The sequence below is a fragment of the Apodemus sylvaticus genome, chromosome 9, assembly GCF_947179515.1.
Source record: "Apodemus sylvaticus chromosome 9, mApoSyl1.1, whole genome shotgun sequence".
Lineage (NCBI taxonomy): Eukaryota > Metazoa > Chordata > Mammalia > Rodentia > Muridae > Apodemus > Apodemus sylvaticus.
In genome coordinates this window covers 21962684-21987113 of record NC_067480.1, presented here as the reverse complement: position 1 = coordinate 21987113, position 24430 = coordinate 21962684, and the positions used below count along the sequence as shown (strand labels likewise).

The 24430-nt window shown below is 45.3% G+C and overlaps 1 protein-coding gene across 8 annotated transcripts in view; it reads right to left on the bottom strand.

Annotated features, from left to right (window-relative positions):
* Hdac4 (histone deacetylase 4) overlaps positions 1-24430 on the bottom strand; it is a 246455-nt gene that overhangs the window by 67624 nt on the left and 154401 nt on the right. For all 8 annotated transcript variants that reach the window (XM_052192276.1, XM_052192275.1, XM_052192279.1 and 5 more), the window contains 2 exons: positions 16433-16583; positions 5199-5319 (listed from right to left, as the gene is read on the bottom strand). In XM_052192276.1, the coding sequence (XP_052048236.1) occupies positions 5199-5319; positions 16433-16583 (272 nt within the window). The remainder of the gene's footprint in view (positions 1-5198; positions 5320-16432; positions 16584-24430) is intronic.

The following is a 24430-nucleotide window of genomic DNA, read 5'->3' as shown; positions in this document are numbered from 1 at the left end:
GCTTATATCTCCGTATCCTCTAGAAATGCTTCTTGAAGCTGGAGCTGGTCTTGGACAGTCAGTGGGGCCTTTGTGGGAGCCCAGAAATTACAGAAGAGGGACCTTCATGTCCTCATAATCAGCTCACCTATGAAGAGAAGCCCCCTCTCAATGTCCTTGGCATTGCTTCCTCTGCATGCCAGGAACAGGCAGCCACTTGGGAAGAAATGCCAGCAGATAGCCTTGGTGTGGCTTCCAGATGCCAGCCAGGCTAGCTCATCTTACCTTGGAAGATACTCACTGAAGAAGCATCCAGATGTGTGATCAAGATCAAAATACCATCTCTGGCTCAATCTAATGCCTACACTTGCTGCCCCATCACTTGCACCTATGTATATACCCACCATCCAAGTTTATAACTACATACTCAACCTTCTTCCACACAGACTCACATACCCCCACATTCCAGAGGTAAGGACCACAGAGCAGCTGCTAATTCTCTGACCAAGAATAGCTACCAGCTTTCCAACCTTGGATAACTAGTCTAAAATGCAGACAAAGCCAGGACAGGATAGTGCTGGTTTACTACCAGGCCTTTTAAAAGGAAGTCTTTGGAGCTAGGATTATATATTAGTGGACAAGTACTTGCTTAGCATGCATGAGGCCTGGGGTTCAATTCCCAGCAGGACCATCAGCACCACCAAAAACAATAAGTAAAAACTAGAATGAAAATAAAGGCAGAAGCTGGGCAGTGGTGGCGCACTTTGAATTCCAGCACTTTGGAGGCAGAGGCAGGTGGATTTCTGAGTTTGAGGCCAGTCTGGTCTACAGAGTGAGTTCCAGGACAGCCAGGGCTATACAGAGAAACCCTGTTTTGAAGAAAAAAAAAGGAGGAGGAAGAGGAAGAGGAGGAGGAAGAGGAAGAGGAGGAGGAAGAGGAGGAGGAGGAAGAGGAGGAAGAGGAAGAGGAGGAGGAAGAGGAGGAGGAAGAGGAGGAGGAGGAGGAAGAGGAAGAGGAGGAGGAGGAGGAAGAGGAGGAAGAGGAAGAGGAGGAAGAGGAGGAGGAGGAAGAGGAGGAAGAGGAAGGAGGAGGAAGAAGAAGGAGGAGGAGGAGGAGGAGGAGGAGGAGGAGGAGGAGGAGGAGGAGGAGGAGGATAAAGGCAGTTCTTGTCTTAAGACAGAAGAACAAACTGCTGCTTTCTTTCTAAATACCACCTTGAATGTGAAATAAAACACAAATCATCAGATTTATACTAGTGATTTAAAATAAATACAACTTGTTAATCAAATGGAAATATTACAGTCCAACAGAAATGTGAGCTACACATGTAATTTACATTTTCTAGATGCTATTTAAAAGTAAGTAAAAAGAAATGGGTAAAATTAACTTTAGTATTCTACTTAACCTGAGATATAAAAATACTATTTCAATATAATTAACATGAAGCTTATTCATGGAAACGCTGTGGTCTGAAGTTTCTGCAAGCCTCAATTTCAGAGGCCTGGGAGCTAAAGTACAGACAGCCACACTACACAGTTCAGGCTCAGATGAAGTTTAAGTCCCAAATTGTGAACACTACATGGCTCCCTACATGGATCACCACCACCAATCGGGCCATGAGCAGTCCCAATTCCAGACCATCCCCTCTGCCCCTTTGCTGATGATCTCTAGCTTCATTTGGCTGAGTCCAGTTTTACATGAGGTGTGGTTTGTGTCTCACTTGCCTAAGGACAGGACGTGTGAGGTCTCCACACTGCTGCCTAATTGCAGGGTATAGTAGCCCAACCCATCAGCCACTCACCTGCTACGGGTTTGTGGGTCATTTCTGTTAGAACCACAGAGTATAAGCCTAGTATATTCTTGCATCCCTGGGCAAATACCCGAAAGCTCACTGCTGGGTCACAGTACCAGTCTTAGATCTGCTAAACCATTGCAACGGGGCCATTTAAACTTGCCCTAGCCATCTGTGCGGGAAGGGTGTGGCCTGCCACCCCTGGTCTGTTAGAGTTAAGCCAGCCCTGTAGGTGAGAAGTAATGTCTCACTGGGATGGCAACCACATAACTTATTGTGTGGTGCAGCTGTCCACATCTTTGCCATCTGCTTGGTAAGTTGCAGTAGCTTCACAAACACTCTACAGATGCACACTGGAGGGCTTCCTTCTAGTCTACTGCTTGCTTTGGGGTGGGGGGCTAGTTGAGACAAGGGTTCTTTGTGTAGCTCTGGCTGTCCTGGAACTCACTTTGTAGACCAGACTGGCCTCAAACTCATGGAAATCCACCTGCCTCTGCTTCCTGAGTGCTGGGATTAAAGGCATGTGCCACCACTGCCTGACTACTTGCCTTTTTCTTAAAGATATCTTTCAAGGAGCTGTTGGGAGTCACAGCTCATGACCCTGATGAATGCTGCTATTCTTACACAGAACATGTGGTCAGTTTTAAATAGTTTTAGTCATCTCTTTCTTTCTAGGAGGACTCTATTTGTTTGTTTGTGTGTTTATTTGTTTATAATGTATATGAGTATGCTATAGCTATGTATATATGAGTACATAGACCACAAGAGGGCATCAGATCCCATACAGATGGTTGCGAGTCACCATGTGGTTGCTGGGATTTGAACTCAGGACCTCTGGAAGAGCAGTCAGTATTCTTAACTGCTGAGCTATCTCTCCAGCCCCTTTTTATTTATTGTTGGAAAGAAACCCCTCTGTCATGTTTCTTTCTAGAAGTTTTGTTGTCTTAGCCTTTATGCTCAGATCTCACTGGCAATCATCACAATGTATGAAGCTGGAAAGTGGTTTGGCTTTTTATTTGAAGACTGTTCTGCCACAGTGTCTTAATGGGTCAGACACTGCACCTGATTGTACCTCCATGATGGCTGGTCAGGATCCTTACAGCCCCATCAAACTCTATAAAAACAAGCTGTCTTCTTGGATGATGCATCTGATATCAAGTTCTGCCCTGTCTAGCCACTTCAATCCTAAACTGCTTCAGGGAAGAGGGCCCTCCCTGCACAGGGACCTCACTGAACATCCTGCACAGGACAAAGCTCTAGGCAAAGGCCTCCTCTGCCCCATGCCCCCTGCTCCCAGCCCCCAGTCCCCCTTCCTCTTCAGATGCTATTCCTTTAATTCAAGTATGGCCTGGATTCCCTTCCCCATAACTCTTCAACCGCAGGTGGTTACTTGTTGCCTGAGTCTTGCACCTAGCCCAATACACCTTCACAACCCCTCCTGTCAGCTGTTTTCCCTGTCCCATCTGTCTATTCAAGTGTGACTGCCCTCCTGGGGCTGTTAACTCCCAAGTCCCACACCCTGCAAAGCTGCCCCCTTTGAGCCCTGTACTTTCTTGCAACAGCATCACCCACTGAACCATTAGGTCCTAGCCATTAGGACCTAAGTTGGACTACTCTGTCTTGTCCTCTGAGAAGTGGTCCCCCCTTGCTCCTTAAGGTGATGACAATCCTTTAACAAGCTAGTAACAACCTGGTCTAGGAAGCTTCCTCTTCCTAGGACCCTCTATCTCTTCTAAGCCCTGTCTGGCCCTATTGCCTTTTCCAGTTGCACCCTGTGTCTACCTTCAAGTTACCATCCCAAGGGCTATCCTTGGCTACCTCCCCCTGACCATCTTGACTCCCACATGTAAATGTAGGACAACAGAACCCTTGCATGGCAGAAACCCAGGCTGACCTCCAGCAGAGGCTGCAGAGCACAGCCTAGGCTGAGGCTCTCATGATCACTCTACATTCCTCCTCCTGGGCCACATGTTTCCCCCTCTTCAAAGCTACACGATGACCAGTAGCCTGCTTCAGAAGACATGCAGTGTGTGCAGCCACAGAGCCTAGGTAACAATGAAGAGCCTCACTATACAAATACTCCTCCCCAGGTTGTGTCTTGGTAACTGAGGTCTTCCACGTAAATAAATGGGCCACTTCAGTGGGACCAGAGGGGTTTTACTACAAATAGTTGTCCATTTTGAGACTCTAGAAAAGCTATTTTTTTCCTGAGAAAAATTAATGACTTCATTTTGATTTAGGAAAATTACCCTATTGTTTCTTTCCAGCGATGAAATGACCCTAAGAGCAACATAAAATGATTGCAAATTAGCCATGTGTTCTGTGTGAGAACTGGCCAAGTTTACGCAGTGGGCTCTCCAGCACACCAGAAACAGCCCATTCTGCTAGATCCACCCAAGCCTTTGTCTTTCTTTCTCTTTCTTTCTCTTTCTTTCCCTTCCTTCCTTCCTTCCTTCCTTCCTTCCTTCCTTCCTTCCTTCCTTCCTTCCTTCCTTCCTTTCTTCCTTTTTAAATGCTGGACAAGTCAGCTGCTTGCATCTGAGCATAGACAAGATCTGCCCTGATCTGCCCAGATCAGATGCATGTTCTGGCCCAAGCCGATCTCTCCCAAGGACTCAGTAACTGGATCATAAAGATGCTGTCAGATCCAAAGAGAATTCCAATTCCCCAGAAGACAGCATACATATTAAAAAGTGACAGTATAGGCTCAGGGCAAGTTAGACTATAGAAGGATTGCTAAAAGCCTACAGTCAGCAATACTTAGGAACCTGTGAAAAGGGTTTGTGCTCACAAAGGAGTCATTTCCACTATCTTCCCTTGGCTCTGGCAAAAGGCACATGGTACTCTCCACGGACACACCTGCTGTTGCACATTAAAATCCATGCTGGCCTCCAGCAGCTTCTGTCCCTATTCATACTTGCTCGGGCTTTCCACGTCTATACTAGACTCCTGGTCCTTCTCCCCCCCCCCCCCCAACTTCCCCACCTTCTCTATAATGCAAAGCCTCACCTCCTGCCTCCTCCATTCTTGTTTCTCTTAAACACAGTGCTGTCTATGGATGGCTGAGCCAGAGGTCCTCACTGCCAGGAGTGCCAGCCACTTGGTGATCTGAAGATGAGCCATGCCTCGCCTAGCTGACCATGACATACACTACCCCAGACCTCCTCCCTTCGGGTCTGCTTAGACAGCTTTGGGGGCTCAGTATCTCTGCCATCCCTGTATTAGGTGGTCTTTGAAAAACTCAACCCTGTTCCGGGACAGCCGGAGCTACACAGAAAAACCCTGTCTTGAAAACCCTAAAACAAACAAACAAAACCCCCAAAACAAAAAACCCCAAACAAACAAACAAACAAACAAACAAAACCTTAACCCTGTCCACAGAGCTGAGTATGCCAGGCACCCAAAGAACAGGCCCAGGCCACTTACCCATACCAGTAGCGGGGATCGCTGGAAATGCAGTGGTTCAGGCTCCGGTGGGCCAGGGCCTTCTTCTTGTTGAGAACAAACTCCTGCAGCTTCATCTTCACCTCGGTGCTCGCCACAGCGCCTGGAAGGGAAGGAAGCCGAGAGTGAGGAGGAAGCTGCAGCAGCAGCAGAGCAGGCAGTGTGGAGCAGGCAGTGTGAGGTACAAGGCAGGAAGGGCTCTCCCTCTGCAGTGCCCTCCCAAGGCCAGGGAGCTTTAAGGGGAGGTCTTCTATAGAAACACAGACTTCAGCATGAGAGCAGCTTCTGTGAGCTAGCACAACCTTTTTCTGCAGGGAGGCTTCATATCCTTGAGCTAAAGTTTTAGAGCCAAGTGCTGGAAGCCAATGGTGGCTTCACTCTTCCTACTGAAGAAGCAACAGCCTCTAAATTCATGCAAATGGGATTCTCTACAGCCACCTAGGGGCACAAGTTCTGTCCTACTGGGTAGCAGGTAGCCAGTGTGCTTCACACTCTACAGGGTATGACTTTCCTAGTATCCAGTGCATTTCTGTCCCTTTCTGCTTGGTGCCACACACTCTGGTGGGCAGATACCATCATTCTACTCAGGTAGAAGTTGTGTATCCAAGGACGTTCTTGTGGTGTAGTGACTGTTGCTGAAAGGTATATTAAAGAAAATGTAAGGTCGCAGAAACAGACTACACAAGGATGCCCCTACTCACCCTGTACAATCTGGGTTCTACAGACCTACTGCCAGATTCCTCAGTACTGTGTCTATGCATCCATGTACTAAAGAATGTGGTAAGGGCTTCCTACTATACAATATTCAAATACCATCTTGGATGGTCCCAAATAGTTCATGTAGCACAAAGGACCAATAGAGTGATCCCATCACAAAAACAACCTCAAGATATTTTTCTAATGCATTTTCCAAAATGTCTCTGCACATTGACAGCTGTCTCCTTCCATTGGGCATCAGGGATAGGTATCTTCTTTTCAGCACTCAGGGTTAACTTCCTGCATGCTGACACTCCACTGATACCCTGAGAAGCTCTGGACAGCTGTGGGACCTACTGTACTATCTTGGTTTGACTTCATCTCCTGGCTTGGTTCTTCCCAGGAGTTGCTGTGTGCATATGCATGAAAGAGAGAGATGGGGTGGCCATACTGGGCGGGGGTGTCTATGGACAGTTTCTAGTTTGAGTTGCTAGGCTGCCTGTGTAATTTGCTGAGAGTCTACACATTTAAACTGTGGAAACAAGGAACACTGTAAGCAGGCATTCTGAAGCCCAGGTTGTGGGTGGAAGGTGTAGAGGTCAGGTGATGGTCTGGAGGTGAGGTACTACATCCATCCACTCTCATCTCATTTCCAGTCAAAGTCTGGATATGTGACACTCACACACTTACTTTCTATGAAGTCTATTCTAGATTTTCTTGTCACTGCATGCCACATCCTTCTCTCACCTTTTTGTTAAAGCTCTGTCATTGATTCTTTTTTTCTTTCAAAAATTGGATAATTATTGGGAGTGAGGAACTGAGACTCTTGGTGAGCATTAACAAACCCCTTAGGGTCAATCCCCAAGACCACAAATCAAGCAGACAATCCTTTTAGCTAGCCTTATGTTCTGGTCCTGGGTTCCTTAGTACTGTTTTCTCTATAGGCTCTAGAGCTATCTTGGCACATGGGTCATAAGTGGTTACTACATCTACAGACCGAGTGCCCCCTTTTCACCTTCAACACCTGACCAAAGCAGAGTTATTGCTGGTTACAGTCTTCTGGTCCTATACAGCAGCCCAAGTGCCCAGGCTGACACACTGATCTGCAGACATGGAAGGTGGAGTATCTACAGACCCTATGACAGGAAACCACCACCACCTGATACCCACATTCTAGTCCCACTGCCTGTCAATGCATGGACTTGGGGGGATCGTGTATTTACGAACTGTTTGCTCTATGTGTGACACTCCTGAAAGCAACAGGCTAACACTGAAGAGAAACACAAGCAATGTAAACCAAGAGAAGGGTAAAGCTTGCAAACATACCAGGTGCCTTTACAATCAGCAACAAAGGAAATACTGTGGTGTGGTGGGAGCATAGAGCAAGTCTACAGAAGAGCTACTTGAAAGGTGAAAGCCAAGCCTTACCAACACAGATACAAAGCAAACTTGACATCTCTGCTAAACACACGAAAAATAAAATTAGCATTTTCATCCTTAACAGTGATGAAACAAACCATTAGGCTCTTTAATGCTCTGCCACTGGGTACCACCCAGCCTGGCATCATTTTCAAAGTGGTTCAAGGGTTTTCCCCCAAGAGAGGACACCTGCCCATCAGGGCTGTGCTTGTAGCCAAAGGCATGTCATGGAGCCAAGCTATCTGCACTCTGCCCCAGGATAGACCTTCTGTTCTCAGACCTCAATGGCTGGCAGGTACCTTAGATCCCAAGTGTGTCCAAATGGGGACATGGCTGATGAAGGTAATGCTGCTGTTACCTGTGAGGGAATGTGCCACACTCTCAAGAACTCACCATTGGTGGGGTGAATTTATGACTCGTTATCAATGTTTTAAACTGTAAATGTTTATAGATGTATATAAAACTCATTAAATACTGAATAAAGTCAGTTATACAAAACCTTAAGAAATGAGATAACTGAACACTTTGCACTGAGTTTTCAAATGTTTGGAAACTGAAGATGCCTCCTGACGTTTGCATCTGCTGGCACAAACAAGTACCCCTTCATGGCAGACTGCTTGGGCCCAACCGACAGAAGGGCATCTCCCAGTGCTGCTCTGCTAGCTGCCTTCTCCTCACAGGACTGCATTCTTAGGGCTTCGAAGCTTATGCAAGCTTGCCAAAGACTCAACTGTGCAGTTTATTATTAATAATAAAACCTGACCACCCAAATCCACAAAGTGAAAACCTCGGCTGCTGCCTGTGATGGGCTGGAGTGCAGCCGAGAATATTCTAGCACAGGGTCAACAAGGGGCGGGGCTTAGCACATAGCACAGAAATCATTTCTGACTCATAAACAGACCTGAGCTGTTTTCTGAAGTCATATTCTGTGAGCCTTGAGATAATATTTTTATTGGATCATTTTTATAAACTCTGAGAAAGTAATTCAGACTGAGCTGCTTTTCAGCAATGAGAAAAATTGTTATTTGTTGGCTGGTTGTGGCACGGACTGACTGGCTGATGTTTGAAATTTGAACTGTAATCTTTTGATAAACAGCCACTATTTCCCCTATTCAACAAACAAGAAAAAACCTCACAATGACAACAACAACAACAACAACAACACCAAAGCCAAGTACCTAGGATCCACACTGAGGCACGTGTGGACCATGAATGGGGAAGGGAGTGGAAGTTCAGGGCTGAGCTAGTGTGGCCTGCACATTCTACCAGTGGACTGGGCTCTGTGCATGTGCTCTGTAGGGCAGCACTACCCTGCATGTGCATGGTCCTGACAGACTCCTGTAAGGACAGGGAGAGCTTCCTGGAGGAAGGCACCCCACCATGAGTTTACTAGGCAAGCTGCAAACTGCCTTACACTGGTCTAGATCTCAGCACTGGCTGCACTTGAGAGTTGCTAAGGAGAAGATCACAGACCTCAGGTTCCCTGCTGGTCAATTTGCCTGAGAGTGATACATGTCTGAATAGTCAATTACAGAGGCAGAATCTGCACAAATGCTGTCTATATATTGTTCCCAACAGATCTGCAACTTTACCTTGGAAAGGCTTTCAATTGCCTTTCAGGAATTTGCTCCATAAGGCCACTGCTGAGTGAGCTGTGACAGGGGCCCCGGGTACCTCATTCAGGTTTAGCACATGCTTCCAAAGATTGGCACTACCTTGACAGTCTATCAGTTAAGGTGAAAAAATTAAATATGTTCATATTTCAAGAGTGGAACATCACATTACTGATGATTCTAATTTAATTTTGTACATGAAAGCAATTTCTTAGTATTTGAAAATTATAAAATAAGAGAAATAAACTGACAAGAGACTAAATTAGCAATAAGCTTAAAATATGTTTCGAAACAATTAATTTTAAAAATATACAGAATCATACAGGCATAGTAGACAACTTCCCAATTTCCATTTAGAATTAATTTGGCAGAATAATAACAACAACAATAATAATCTTCACACTTCAGCTTGAGAGCGGGTCTACTTGACAGTCGTCCATTCCTTCTAAAGCATAAGGACTTCATTTTAGAAAAGTCCCATTTGTAAATACTTCTAATCTAATGAGGATTCATTAAAGGTGAGATGTCAATTCTGCAACCTAAAGCTATACAAAGGCAAACCTCCAACCCAAACAAATCCTTCCCATGCAGACCACAACTGGAACAAAGAGGAAGACCAGAGAGCTCAGGGCCCCAGAACATAGTGACCATACTTCAAGGATCAGGGATCCAAGCAGGTTAACCTGGCTGAACCTGCTAGGAGTGGTCAGGAGACCTGCAGGTTTTTAAGGCCTCTACTGGCAGCTCAGGAAAAAGGAGGTGGGGTAGGGGGACCAGGGCCACCATGGCTGATAGATTCCTTGTAGGTACCTGATGATTAGAGAACAAGTAACGCAGGGGCCAGGGCAACACACTCTGGAGTGCAGAAAGGAGGAGGCCTCAGGGCTCCGAGGCAGGACCAGAGTGTACCATCATCCTAAGGAAGCCTGGCACTCACGTCTGTCTGATCAGCTCAGAACCCTTTACTAAGACAACTGAAATGTTTTAATGCATCTGGGAGACATCACAAAGGAAAAAGAAACCCTGTCTCTAAGCCAGTGAACCATTATCTCAGCCTTCCATTCAAGAGACCAGCACCAGGCTGAGATATCCTGATAATGGGAAGGGGTGACCAATCAGAATGTCTAAGTTCAAAACCTCAGGTGACAACACATGTTGGCAAGGATGTGGAGAAAGAGGAACACTCCTCCATTGCTGGTGGGATTGTGAACTGGTACAACCACTCTGGAAATCAATCTGAAGGTTCCTCAGAAAACTGGAAATAGATCTACCTGAAGACCCAGCAATACCACTCTTGGGAATATACCCAAAAGATACCCCAACATGCCATAGGGGCACATGTTCCACTATGTTCATAGTGGCCTTGTTTGTGATAGCCAGAAGCTGGAAATAACCCAGATATCCCAGGACAGAAGAATGGATACAGAAAATTTGATTCATTTACACAATGGAATACTACTCAGCTATTAAGAATGAAACTGGGGAAGACCCTTGAGGACATGGGCACAGGGGAAAAGTTCCTGAACAGATCACCAATAGCTTATGCTTTAAGAGCAAGAGTTGACAAATGGGACCTCATAAAATTACAAAGTTTCTGTAAGGCAAAGGACACTGTTAAAAGGACAAAACGGCAACCATCAAATTGGGAAAGGATATTCACCAACCCCACATCTGATAGAGGGCTAATATCCAATATATACAAAGAACTCAAGAAGTTAGACCGCAGGGAACCAAATAACCCTATTAAAAATGGGGTACAGATCAAAAGGTGAATCATGGTATGCACTCACTAATAAGTGGATATTAACCTAGAAAATTGGAATACCCAAAACATAATCCACACATCAAATGAGGTACAAGAAGAAAGGAGGAGTGGCCCCTTGTTCTGGAAAGACTCAGTGAAGCAGTATTCGGCAAAATCAGAACGGGGAAGTGGGAAGGGGTGGGTGGGAGGACAGGGGGAGATAAGGGGGTTTATGGGACTCTCGGGAAGTGGGGGGCTAGAAAAGGGGAAATCATTTGAAATGCAAATAAAAAATATAAAAAAAATGGGGTACAGATCTTAACAAAGAATTTTCACCTGAAGAAATTCGGATGGCCGAGAGGTACCTTAAGAAGTACTTAACATCATTAGTCATTAGGGAAATGCAGATCAAAACAATCCTGAGATTTCACCTTACACCAGTCAGAATGGCTAAGGTCAAAAACTCAGGAGACAGCAGGTGTTGGCGAAGATGTGGAGAAAGAGGAACACTCCTCCACTGCTGGTGGGGCTGTAAGATGGTACAGCCACTGTGGAAATCAGTCTGGAGGTTCCTCAGAAAACTGGACATGAGACTTCCAGAGGACCCTGCTATACCTCTCCTGGGCATATACCCAAAGGATTCCCCGGCATGCAATAAAGACACATGCTCCATTATATTCATAGCAGCCTTATTTATAATAGCCAGAAACTGGAAAGAACCCAGATGCCCCTCAAAGGAGGAATGGATACAGAAAATGTGGTATATTTACACAATGGAATACTACTCAGCAATTAGAAACAATGAATTCACAAAATTTTTAGGCAAATGGTTTGATCTGAAAAATATCATCCTAAGTGAGGTAACCCAATCACAAAAGAATACACATGGAATGCAATCTCTGATAAGTGGATATTAATTAGCCTAGAAGCCCTGAATACCCAAGGCACAAATTGCAATAACAAATGACTCCCATGAAGAAGTATGGAGAGGGTCCTGATCCTGGAAAGGATTGATCTAGCATGGGAAGGGAATATAAGGACAGAGAAAAAGGAGGGAGGTGATTGGAGAAGGGATGGAGAGAAGAAGGTTTATGGGACATATGGGGAGGGGGGATCCGGGAAAGGGGAAATCATTTGGAATGTAAACAAAGAATATAGAAAATAAAAAAATATATATATAAAAAAAAGAATGAGGACACCCTGAGTTTTGCAGGCAAATGGATGGAACTAGAAAATATCAAAAGAAAGACTATTAATAGGAGCTGTATAAGAGATTATCTCTGAACAAGGAACAATAGGAATGATGGTAATTTTTGAAGGAAATAAGATCTTCAGAACACCAAGAGAAAATAAATATTAACCTAATAAATCTATACTCAGTAAAATTAACCCTCAAAGATTAGAAACAAAAATTCATCATCACTAGATTCCATTGAAGAAATAGAAGAAAAATTGCATCAGATGAGACCTCAGCCACGGGGAGAAGAGTCACACCTGAAAAGGAAATTGTGAGTCCTAACTGAATTAGATGACGCCCTGTGAACGCCAGTAGATGTGATGAAGTCAGCAGGCCATGGTGAGCACAGTTGTGATCGGAAAGGAGTGGCAGAACAAGCTACCAAGCTGGCAGCAAAGGAAAAGGCATCATTAAAATCTAGAGCAAGAAAATGTAATGACAAGAGGTCGATAACTGGGGTTTGTAAAGAACGGTGATACTCATAAGCACAAACATATCAAGGTAGAAAAAATCAGTTAAAAGTCAAAGTTAGACTGTGTCACAACTTAACTGAATATAAATAATGTCCTTAGAGAGAAATTTATATCTTTACATTTAGATGTCAGAAGAGAAGGCTGGAATCAATGATTAAGATATGTAACTCACAGCTGGGTAGTGGTGGCACACACCTGTAATCCCAGCACTCTGGGAGGCAGAGGCAGGCGGATTTCTGAGTTCAAGGCCAGCCTGGTCTACAGAATGAGCTCCAGGACAGCCAGGGCTATACAGAGAAACCCTGTCTCGAAAAAACCAAATCAAAAAAAAAAAAAAAAAAAAAAAAAGAAAAAGAAAAAGATATGTAACTCACAAAGTAAGAAAGAGTCAGAAACCCAGAGGAAACAGAAGACGGAGGGAGAATACGGTTAATAGAAATAAACAAAGTAGAAAAACACTGAAGAGACTGTCCATAAAGCCAAAAGCAAGAATTCTAACTAGACTGACGTAACTGCAAAGTCTCTGGAGCAGCGGTTCTCAACCTGTGGGTAGCAACCCATTTGCGGGTTGAACGACCTTGTCACAGGGGTCACTTAAGACCATCAGAAGACACAGGTATTTATGTTATAATTCATAACAGCAAAAGTACAGCTAGAAAGTAGCAACAAAAATAATTTTATGGTTGGGGGGGTCAAAACACCATGAGGAACTGTATTGAAAGGTTAGGAGACTTGTGAACTACTGCTCTGGAGAGAAGAAATTTAATGAAATCAAACACCCATCAACAGAGAAGGTGCAGACATCTAATGCTGAGGATGTGAAATGGGAAAGCACCACAGTTCATACAGACCAAAGAGAGCTCAATCTGCGGGCAGCACTGTTGAAACGACAAACTCACAACGCATTTCAAGAAGGAAAATGCTGGTCAATATCTGTTCTGTTTTGTGTATCGACTTGACACAACTAGAATCATTAGACAGGAAGGAGTCTTCAGTTGAAGAAATGCCTCCATGAGATCCAGCTCTTAGGCATTTTCTCAATTAGTGATCAATGGGGGAGGGTCCAGCCTACTGTGGGTGGTAGGTTCTATAAGAAAGCAGGCTGAGCAAGCCATAGGAAGCAAGCCAGTAAGCAGTCCATGGCCTCTGCATTAGCTCCTGCCTCAAGGATTCTGAGCTGTTTTAGTTCCTGTCCTGACTTCTTCAGTACAGGAACTGCAACATGGAAGTGTAAGCTAAATAAACCCCCCCCCTCAACTTGCTTTTGTCATGGTGTTCCATCACAGCAACAGAAACCCTAACTAAGAAAACTTCTCACAAACATAGTTGCAAAATATGAGCCAACTCAGCATACAACACATAGAGAAAGATAATGCTTTATGATCAAGGCGAGGAAGGCTATTTATAAATTTCAGATAAAATTTCTATCTCAATAGGTGTATTTGCCATATTTACTAAATATGTCAGGAAAAAAAATCCTATGACCATGTCCAAAAGATGCTGAAAGATCTGAGGAAAATCAGTATCTGTGCATATTCAAACTCACAACACTAGCAAAGGAGGGTAACCTGATAAAACAAACAGGTCAGTGAGTAAGGCCTTCTAGAAAACATGTCTGCCTCCAACTGCAGAAGGGAGTCAGACTGCCATGTTAGCCTGTCATTTTAGTGGAATCTGAGTTAGGTCAGTCAAGTAAAAACGGGAAAGACAAGGGTATTCTGGTTGGGAAGGAAGAAACAACTTGTCAGTATTTGTGGAGGATGTGCTTCCATGGGCTGAAAAGCTGACCCACCCTGCTGGTAATTAGAACATGAGTTTATCATGGTTGCTGGGCACAGAGTAAATAGTCAGCAGGTTACTAATTGCTTTTCAAAATTGCAAAACCAAGCTATGCACAATAGTGTTAACCAATCAGATGGCTTGAAATATGCCTGGTAAAATACATGCAAGTCTCCTGAACAAACAATTCTAACATTTTGGAAAGAAAGAATTAGAAAGGCCCAAAGAATACTGAGGTGTTAGGAATAATGAAGGCTGTAAAATGTCATGTCTCACCAACTGGATATACAGAGTCAGTCTAAGTATCAGGTAAACTCAGGACATGTCTGGATGGAAACAATCAATTTTAAGACTTTCAATGAAATACAAAGTCCCAAGAGTAGGGAAGATTAGCACTGCTGGGCCCCAGCTCACTTCCAGTCTGTGGTGATTGAAGCTACGAGTACTGATGTACTGAGTCCTGATGCAAGGACAGCAAGGCCTGGCATCACCAACAGGACCGTGGAAGCACATGGGTGCAGACACTTGCTCTCAGAGATCCCTGAGGGGCCATATGCACATCCTAAACTATACACTACACACACCACTTCCAGGAGAATGGACATCCACACAAGGAGGAAACTACTCAAATGCAAAATGGTTTGGAAGAAATGTGTGTTCTTTAAGACACAACCCAAAAGTACACAGAGAGAACTGAGAGACTAACAAACAGTGTTATGATAAAAAAGTCACCCCTCAAAGGAGAAAAGGGCTGATAATGTACACAGCTCACAACCAGCACTGTTCCATAACACACAAGGAGCAGCTCCACACCACGGCAAAGGGAGCTCTGACCTGAAGTCAGGCAAGGGCTGACTGACTGAACACTACCTGGAAGGGGAGTTCTGCCAGGCTAGTCATAGACTCACACTGCATGCACCTCAGTGGCAGTGAGGGAAGGCAGCACTAGATGCTAGAAGGTCTACATGCACTACAGAGCCGGGACTGAGATAACTGAGAGCTGCGGCCCTGGGGAAGGGTAAAGCCATGGAGGCTCTGAGGCCCTGCTATCCAAGTGCTTGCTTAGGCTCTTTGCTAGATGGTCCCTACGTGCTAGCTTCCCTTTTACTCTTTGTTGTCATAGACCTATCTATCTGCATCTTTGTATATCACATGCCAAAACGATTTTCAAACAACGTCAAATAACAGACTTTACGAGAATGTTTTAAGCATACGCATCTTGTTATGTGGTACAGATGGAGATTAAAATTCATACAAAAATTTGCTACAATAATTTGTTAAAATGGCTAGCCATTTTCAGTGTTTGCAGATAAAAGATTTTGGTGGGTCTCTCCATGTGGTGGTTTGATTGAGAAATGTCCCCCATAGACTCATGTACTTGAATGATAAGTCCTAGTTGGTGGTGATCTAAATCAAAGTTAGAGAACCTTTAGGAGGTGCAGCCTTCTAGAAAGACATAGAGGAAGTATGTCACAGAGTGTGGGGTAGGGGCTTTGAAGGTTTATAGCCATACCCTACTTCCTGTTTTCATCTGTCTGTCTATCTGTCCCCCCACCCTCTCATGAGATGTCATCAGCCTGCTTCTTGCTTCTGCTTCTTCTCTACCATAACAGACTCAGCCACCTCTGGAACTCTAAAACAAATGAATTCACTTTTCCTTCAGCGGCTTTTGGTCATGGTTCTATTTCTGACACAGCAACAGGAAAGTAACTAATACAATCTGCATGGTAGAGTTCAGTAATAACATGCTACTACCTGTGGCCTCTTTGCTAGGGTTAAATTGGGCTCTTCTTAGGGAGGCCAGCCACTTCAATGGAGGAATGGGCCTCAAAGCAGGACTGGCAACACACAGACTGTGCTCTCAGCTGCATGTCCAACTAGAGGCCGACATCCACTTTGGAAGTACACAGAAAACTTTTCCATAACTGGGAAAAAACACAGGGATGTCCTCAGAGTCGGAAGGTGATGTACTTTATAGCTTTAATATTCCATTGCCTGATTCAATGTGGGAACCTCAGAATGCCCCTGCACTCAGGCTGATACGGAGTCTTTCTTGACACCTGGATGAAGTTAGAAGCAGGGCCACTGGTTGGCCTCCAGGCCCAATTAAAATAACCTGAACAATGACCCTGAAGACACTGATGACTCCTGTGTGGGTGGCAAGCCCCTCCAGAGCTGCCTGAGGAAGCAGCACAGGCAACAGAGGCAGCGGTGCCAGCCCTGAGTCCTCACTGCACCTGCCCACCAGCACTCACTCTCTTTGCCCTTCTCCTTGTTCTTGAGCTGCTGCAGCTTCTGCTCACGGTGCTGCTTCTCCAGCTCCTGCTCTTGCCGGTGCCGTTCCAGTTTCCGCTGGTGCTCCAGCAGCTCCTGCTGGTGCTTCATGGCCAGCATCTCCTGCTGCTGCTGCAGGCAGAGGAGGACAGAGGTCAGAGCCCTGGAGACCCACGCACACCCAGGAACCAGCCCACCATTCCCTGACTGGGGTTTCCAAGGTGCCATCTGTCTACCTGCCCATTCATCTAAGGTGCTACAGAGGAGGACAGGATGCCAAAGCCTAAAGTTCCTCTGTCCTTTTAAGGGCAAGATTCACAGAATAGCCTTGGATTCTGCAGAGCACTCAGGAATAGCAGGTGACTTTGCAGGCTGTGAACACTCTGCGAGCATGCCCCAGAGAACAGAAAACGTGAGGCCAGCAAGTGTAGCGGCTAGGCATTTCCTTAGACATTGAAGGCTCCTGAATTCCACTTCTGGGATTCTTCCACCAGAGTCCACATTAAGCGTGTGTTTGCAACATATAAGGCAGGTCCAGAGGCAAGCCCAAGATTCTCAGAGCAAACAGATAGACAATATGTGTGCCTCAGATGTGCATTCACTTGAGGAACACTGCCTACCTCAAAGCAGAATTAGTTACCAATAGAAGAGACGTACAGGGCTGGGTCACAAGCAAGCAAATTCAGCAGGGCATCGGGTAAGTTCTAGAGCAGGAAAATCCACTGAAACACGACAGAGAAACTGGTGAGGGGACAGAGGGGTCGGAGGAGGAATGTGGGGGACACTCTAGGACATGTGTCACCCACCCACAACCATGGAAATACATGTCATAGCACACCTAAAGTCTGTGTAGACATTAGAACTCATGTTTCAAAACATGGTGCATCTAATGGCATGAAAATATAAAGTTCTTATAAGAAATAGTTAAATATAGAAGGCAAAGAAGAGGGACTGCAGAACTTACAATACATATGAATACTGTCATAAATATTTAAGAATGTCATGAGCTGCCCATATAGAGGCTGAGCACAAAGAAAGGAAGGATTCTTAGACATGGTCAAATGAGGGGGAAAGTGCTTACCACGGTCCCACCCTGTCACTGCACTGCACTGGGAAATAAGAAGCTTGCCTCCTGCTGAGCATGTAACCTCTCAGGGCCTCGCACCTCAGCCGGCCGCTGGCCCAAGAGCTGTTTCCAACTGTCGCTGAATTAGCAGGTGGCTATCCTTTGGGCATGGGTACTTTTTGGTGTTGTTCCCTCACAGAATCAAGAGTGGCAAGGAGCAGTGAAAAAGGAACTGGCAACCAGGTAGCCTGTAGAATTTTCTATGAAAAAAAAAATGTGATACAGTGTATCCTCATTCACAGTGAGTGCTCAATGATTAAGTATGGAGACAGTCTAGAACAGAATGTCCAGCCACTCAAGACTGCGTATGTCACAGCATAGAACACAGCTATGACAGGAAACCAATGGAGGCTTGGGACCTTTGGTGTTCTTTCACTTAGACCCGAATCCTACAGCCTTAGAAGGAGCCTGTGATCCCAAATTGCTAACCTTGCTTGCCAAGTGACTATATCTGGAAGCTACTGAAACCCCAGGCTGTTGGGCCCTCCTGTGAGGCATTTTCTTTCCTCTTTTTCTTCATTTTTTGAGACAGGGTGTGTAGCTCTGGCTGGCCTAGAACACAGAGATGCCTCTGCCTGCTGAGTGTAAGGTTAAAGGTGTGCACCATCATGCCTCGATGTGTGAGGGAAAGAACCACCCTAAATCTGGGCCATACCTTAGAGTGGCAGCACATATAAAGGAGATGGAAGAAGGAAACTTTGCTTTTGTCTGTGTGCCTTCACTCTCAATGGCAAATTCATCTGCCCTGCTGCTGAGACATTCATTCCTTGGCTTAGGTATTATAGCCTACTTCTTTGGGATTCCAACATAGATTGAAGATCAGGACTTCTGCGTGAGACTGGGCTTACTGAGACATCTAGCCTCACAGCCTCTCCATCATGAGACTACCAGACCACAGCCTATAAGCTGGTCTACTAAACCTCTCCCCCTCCTCCACCATATCAGTTCTGTTCCGTTAGAGATTCCTGACTAAGAAAGAAACAGTTCAACTAAGGCAAGGAGCCAGCCTAATAAAGGTTTTGCCTTAGGTGGGCTGGCTCCGAACAGTTTTGATGATGCCCACGTGAGAAAACAGCTAACCCTTCAACATATGCTTGAATATATGAACTAGCACACAAATGACCTGTGTGAGGTCCAAGCACGTGTGCATATGAATGTACATAGATGTAGTTTCAGTGAACATGTGTGAAGATGGCTGCACTCCACACATGGAATGTGTGCACTTCACACCTGTGGATATTGCCTCTTGTGTCATGTCCAGCAAAGCTTTATGGAAGACAGATGTATCCGGAGATATGTCCGATCTCTCTGATGCTGGGTGGTCACACAGAACAGGAGCTTAAGTCAACCCTCATGAACTACATACAGTGCTCTCAGGAGGCTAGTGCAGCCATGCTAACCCTGACACACACCTCAAGCTGCACAGAAGGCCTTCTTGTACTCTGCTCTAACCACAGGCCTTGTAGCTCCCTGGCTGGATTTCTTCCGAAGGCTGTCGATCACCAGCTTCCATAGTCAGCTACAGCACTGGATAGACTGAGGGGGTAGGACTGTAAACTGCTCTGAGTTTGTTCCACTCAGAATTACAATATGCCACTTACTCAGCATGGAAATTTAAGTCACATCATACCAAGAATATGGAGGAAAAGTAACAGCAATTGTATAATTGTTTCCACCCCAACAACCAAACCTGTGTGACCCAGGCAGATAATACAGGCATTGAGCCACCGAGATTGCTTTCAATAAAATATAAGCATGAGCCAAATAAACAGGGCCACCAGCTTACTCAAACCATGGGCATAATAAAAGAGGTACTGGACCCTGTCCTGTGGGGCTGTCCTGGAAGACCCAGGCAAATTCTCAGGCTACCATACCTACACAGACACCCTGGGGCTGACCTAAGCTAGCCCTAGCCCCCCATGGGCAGGCCAGCTCCTGGACAGAGATTATAGCTCTGTTTTCACCTGTGCTATGTCCCCACAACATGCAGAGTGAGCCCCCTGGCCTTGCATCCCTATTTCTATAGAAGTAACCCAGAAGAGGTTAGAGCCTCACAAGACTTCTAAGAGCTGACCAGTCACAACTGTGGCCGGATGCAGCAAAGATTTACTGGGCAGTCTGAGCAAGTGGCACTGTCTGCCATAGTCCCTGTCTGTGTAGACTTTCAAGGGCTCTCTCTTCTACAAACATATTCACTAAGAAGATTCATGGGGCAAAGGTCATTTGCAGCTAGGTGTGTATTGTAGATTAACTGGAGAGGGTACAAGAATTCCCCATAATAGCTCAGAAAAAGGGACTGGGAGAACATTGACGGACTGTGCCCAGGCCTGCCTAGATACTACAGTGGGTACCTTCCCCACAGAAAGGACATTTGCAGAAAGCCTAACACTGTGTTCAGTAACAGTGGGTGCAGGGAGAGACAGTGAAGGCCAGCAGAGACTCCTGGCTCTCTGGTTTATATTTCAGACAGCCACTAAAATGGCCTCTAAAGTGGCTCTCTGGCCTGAGCTGGCAGCTTGCTTCAGCAGACTGTGAGGTGACACACCAGCAAGGAGAGATGGGCAGGCCAGCTCCTGGCCAGGCTTGGTCTGTCCTCACAGAAGCACCACACACTGTTAGCTGCCTTCCCCATGCCTTCACTGGGCAGCAGTACTGCCCCCAAATGAAGACAAAATGACAAGGAGTGTGAAAACACTCTAAAGGTCTGCTATGAGGTTGGCATGTGTACTTCCACACCTTTATCTGGAGTCTGTTTCTGAAAGACATCCTCTAGAGGATGGTGTCTTACAGAGGACAGCTGAAAGTCAAGAGGAAGTCATCAGTGAGTCACAACCTAGCTGGATGGATGGGATGGGGGACCAAACCCAAGCGATCTAGTCTCAAAATCGCATCCTCACTTAGCCACCCTTGTTGACAGCAGTCAGTATAGATAGGTTTAACACAAGTCAAGACCTAAGCTCCTCCCAGCCAATGGCACTGAGCCACTGAACCCAGCTTCAAGACTTATAATAACTCAACAGTAACATTTTTCCATCCTTTATAGGAAAATAACACTTTGCACTAAAAGTAAAGAAAGGTATAGAGACTAAGCAATCTCCTCTATTAGCTTCATTCCAAGAGACTGCTTCCAACTATTCTAGGGAAAACCCCATTGTGAGCAAAGAGACACAGACCATGGACTGACTACAAGGCCGCCAGAATAGCATCTGTGAATAAGTAGGGTCAGAGAGTTCTTAAAGGTATGGTGGTGGTGTCCACAGGTAATGTGCCTCAATGGGTTACTAGGCAACTGGCATTAGGTTAACTCTTTACCTGCTTAAATCACCTTCAGAAAACAAACACGGTAGCATTTTGAAAAATAAGTGTAATTAGTTTATAATCATCCATTCCAAGAAACAGCCCTAAACAGCTATCCTTGCTCAGAGCCACCCAACTCAGGAGCATGGAGTGGACCATTGCTGAAGAGTCTCTCTGTACTCTCCCCCTTAGTACCTAGAAGGGAAGTGAGGTTCCTGTTACAGTAACAAAGACACACTAACCTGAAATTCAAGAGGCACAGATTACAAATAATGACCAGATTCCCAAAGACACTCCACAACAATGCTGCTGGTCCTGTGTGTATCAAGGCTATCATACCTGTGTGTATGTTGCTAGGGCAGAAAGAACTAACCAGGTCTGTGCTCCTCAGCCATCACCACAGAACACCGGCAGTGACCCTCTGTGCCCCGGGCCTTGGAGCTTAGGTTCTTTCCTTTCTTTGACCACACACAATATCTGTCACAAGGATTTCCCTCCTTGGCTCCCCAAGGGCCAAGGGAGAAGACACCGAGTGTAGAGTCCAGACCATAACAACAAGCCTTCTGGAAATGCTGTCTTTACAGTGGGTAAACTCAGCTATCTGCATGTAGTAACTAACCCAAGACTCTGCCAAAGTAGAGGGAGAATGCTGAGAAGAGATCCCTGGCAGACACAATCCACATCACCAAAGGACAGTTTAGAATAAGATGGCCAATGTGGTGGCCTGGATGAGAATGGCCGGCATAGGCTCACATATTGGAATACTTGGGTCCCAGTTGCTGGAACTGTTGAAGGGTTAAGAAGTGCACCACTAGATGCAGGCTTTGGGGTTCAGGAGCACATACCATTCTCAGCTCTTCTCAGCTTGACGGCTGCTCTCAGGGTGTGCCCCTGCAGCTACTGCTCAGGTGGGCGTCTCCATGCCCGCTCCCGTGCTCCCTGCCATGATGGTCCTGGACTCACCCTTTGAAACCATGAGCCCCCGACCCCCAAATTCTGTGACAGAGAACACAAAATATTGTGTTGGGAATAACCAGGAGGTAAACCTTTTGCAGTGGAAGTTACTGTTGTGTGTCTCTTGATATAAAAGTGCCTACAGTGGGAACAGAAATTTCTTTTTTTAGAAGAAAAGAAATATAGGAACTCTTCTAGAAACTGCCTTGGCCATGGTGTCTTATCACAGTCACAGAAAAATATGACACATGGCCAAATTTTTCTCATAAAACATAAACAAAAACAGCAACAGCAGGCCCACTGTTCTAACCAGAACTTAAGCCAGGCCCACTGTTCTGAGCCACATACTTATCCCAAACTTAGTTTAACTGACCCCAACTTTTAAATTTACTAGACATTCAATTTAATAGGCATTTTTTTTTAGTGTAAACCCAATCAGACTTTAAAAGTAAACAAAGATAAAAGCCTTCTTTGCTAAAAGCCCTTATGCTGAGGCCAAATGTCCATCCACTCACTGCTCCAGCAGGGCAGAGAACCTTCTGGGTCTCTAGGAGGCTCCCGTTATCCCTAGTAATTACTGACCAGCCAATCAGAAGAGGTTACAAGCTCAAGCCTCCAAACATGCTGCACTAGCACCATGCTGCTCACACACTGACGTTTTGGGCCTAGCCTCAACACAACTCAGGCTGAAGCAAAGGCCCTGCAGGAAGCTGTCGTGTAGCCCTGAGGGGTACTTCTTGACCCTAATACTCTTAGGGCAGGAATTTCAGGTACTGCGTGTGAGCTTGGATGTGTGTGTCCTACAATCACGGGTGCTCAGCTGATTTAAGAGGTACATAGACTTTAACATGATGACGGACCCAAACAGGCTACTTCTCAAAGATGCGTGTTAGTTACTTTTTCCATTATTGTGACAATATTGGACAAAAACATCTTAAGTAAGTATGTATCTGGACTCAGAGTTGGTGTGCTGGGTAGTTCTATGTCAACCTGAACAAAAGGCAAAGTCATTTGAGAGGAGGGAATCTCAATGGAGAAAATGCCTTCATCAGAGCTGAGTTTTAGACAAGCCTGTAGGACATTTTCTTAATTAGTGATTGGTGAGGGAGGCCTAGCCCAGTGTAGGTGGTGCCATCCCAGGGTTGGTGGCCCTGGATTCTGTAAGAAAGAAGGATGAGAAAATGGTGGTAGCCTGGCTTGCAGCACCCTTCTGGCCTCTGCCCTGACTTCCTTGGATGATGAGCGATGATGTGGAAGCACACCCCTTCTTCCCCAAGGTGCTGTGATCATGGTGTTTCGCCATAGCAACAGTTACCCTAGCCAGGGCAGCTGGCGAATACAGTCTGTCATGGTGAGGAGCAGTCAGGAAGCAGAGCCACAAATGCTGGTGTGCAGATTACAGTCTCTTTTCATTCAGTCCAGGACCCCAGCCTATGGAACAGTGCTGTCTACATTTAGAGTGGATCTTCTCACATCAATTAACCCAATCTAAAATGCCAAGACATGTCAGATGTTTGCCTCCTCCTAGGTGATTCTAGGTTCTGTCAAGTTGACAATATTTAATAGGGTGTTTTTCTGACTAGAAGTAATAGGAAGGGGCTGGAGAGTTTGCTCAGGAGTTAAGAGCCTGGCTGCTCTTCTAGAGGATACCAGTTCAATTCCCAGCACCCACACGGCAGCTCACAACTGTCTGAAACTTCAGTTCCAGGGTTTCTGACACCTTCGTACAGACACACATGCAAGCAAAACACCAATGAATGTAAAATAAAAATAAATTATAAAAAACTAATAACAAATATGAAATTAAGTAAATCACCTACAGTTACTCACTAGGACATTTAGCAATACAGAAAATATAGTAATACAGAATCTAGACTTAAAACCAGACCCAAACCACCCACAGACAATGGTCCAACTTTCTCACATTACTGGGCCTCAAAAACAAATATTGTGTGGTTTCATATAAGGGATTTATATACTCCTTTAAGCATATCCAGTATTTTCAATGAAAGCTGGGCCCTGACCCATTCTGACACTTAGGGACAGACTCTAACATCCAACAGCATGATCAGTATGGTCTGGAGAATGGTCTACAAGAGCTATACTTATTGTTTTAAATAAGTGAGTTTAATAAATAATATCTAAATTAGCATTTATTTTTATTTCACAGGATATATACAGGATAGATAGCAAGTAGCAGAGAGCTAGAAACAAGAGATGGAAAGACTGTAAAACACCATCAGACTAGACAGGCAGAAACCGGCAGAGAAGTCTAGAGTGGTCCTAGTGAAGGAGCAGAAGAAAGGTAACGTGGGATTGGAGGCTTGTAACCAGCAGGCCTAAGTCTCTGGGAAAGCCCCAGCAAGGCAGTCAGCAGGAGTTTCCAACCTAGAATGTCTCTGGAGGAGCAAAGTGTTCCTTCCCTTCAGGTGAGGTGTCCAATAAAAGAACAAACAGCAATGGACAGATAGCATTAAATCCTGCTGGCATTTCTAGCAGAGACCAACTGTGGTGGTTGAGATAGTCATGGGAGTTCCTGGTTGCATTTTCTCAATGGCTTAACTTCCAGTTTCCTGTTCCCACTGCAGGCACTTTTATATCA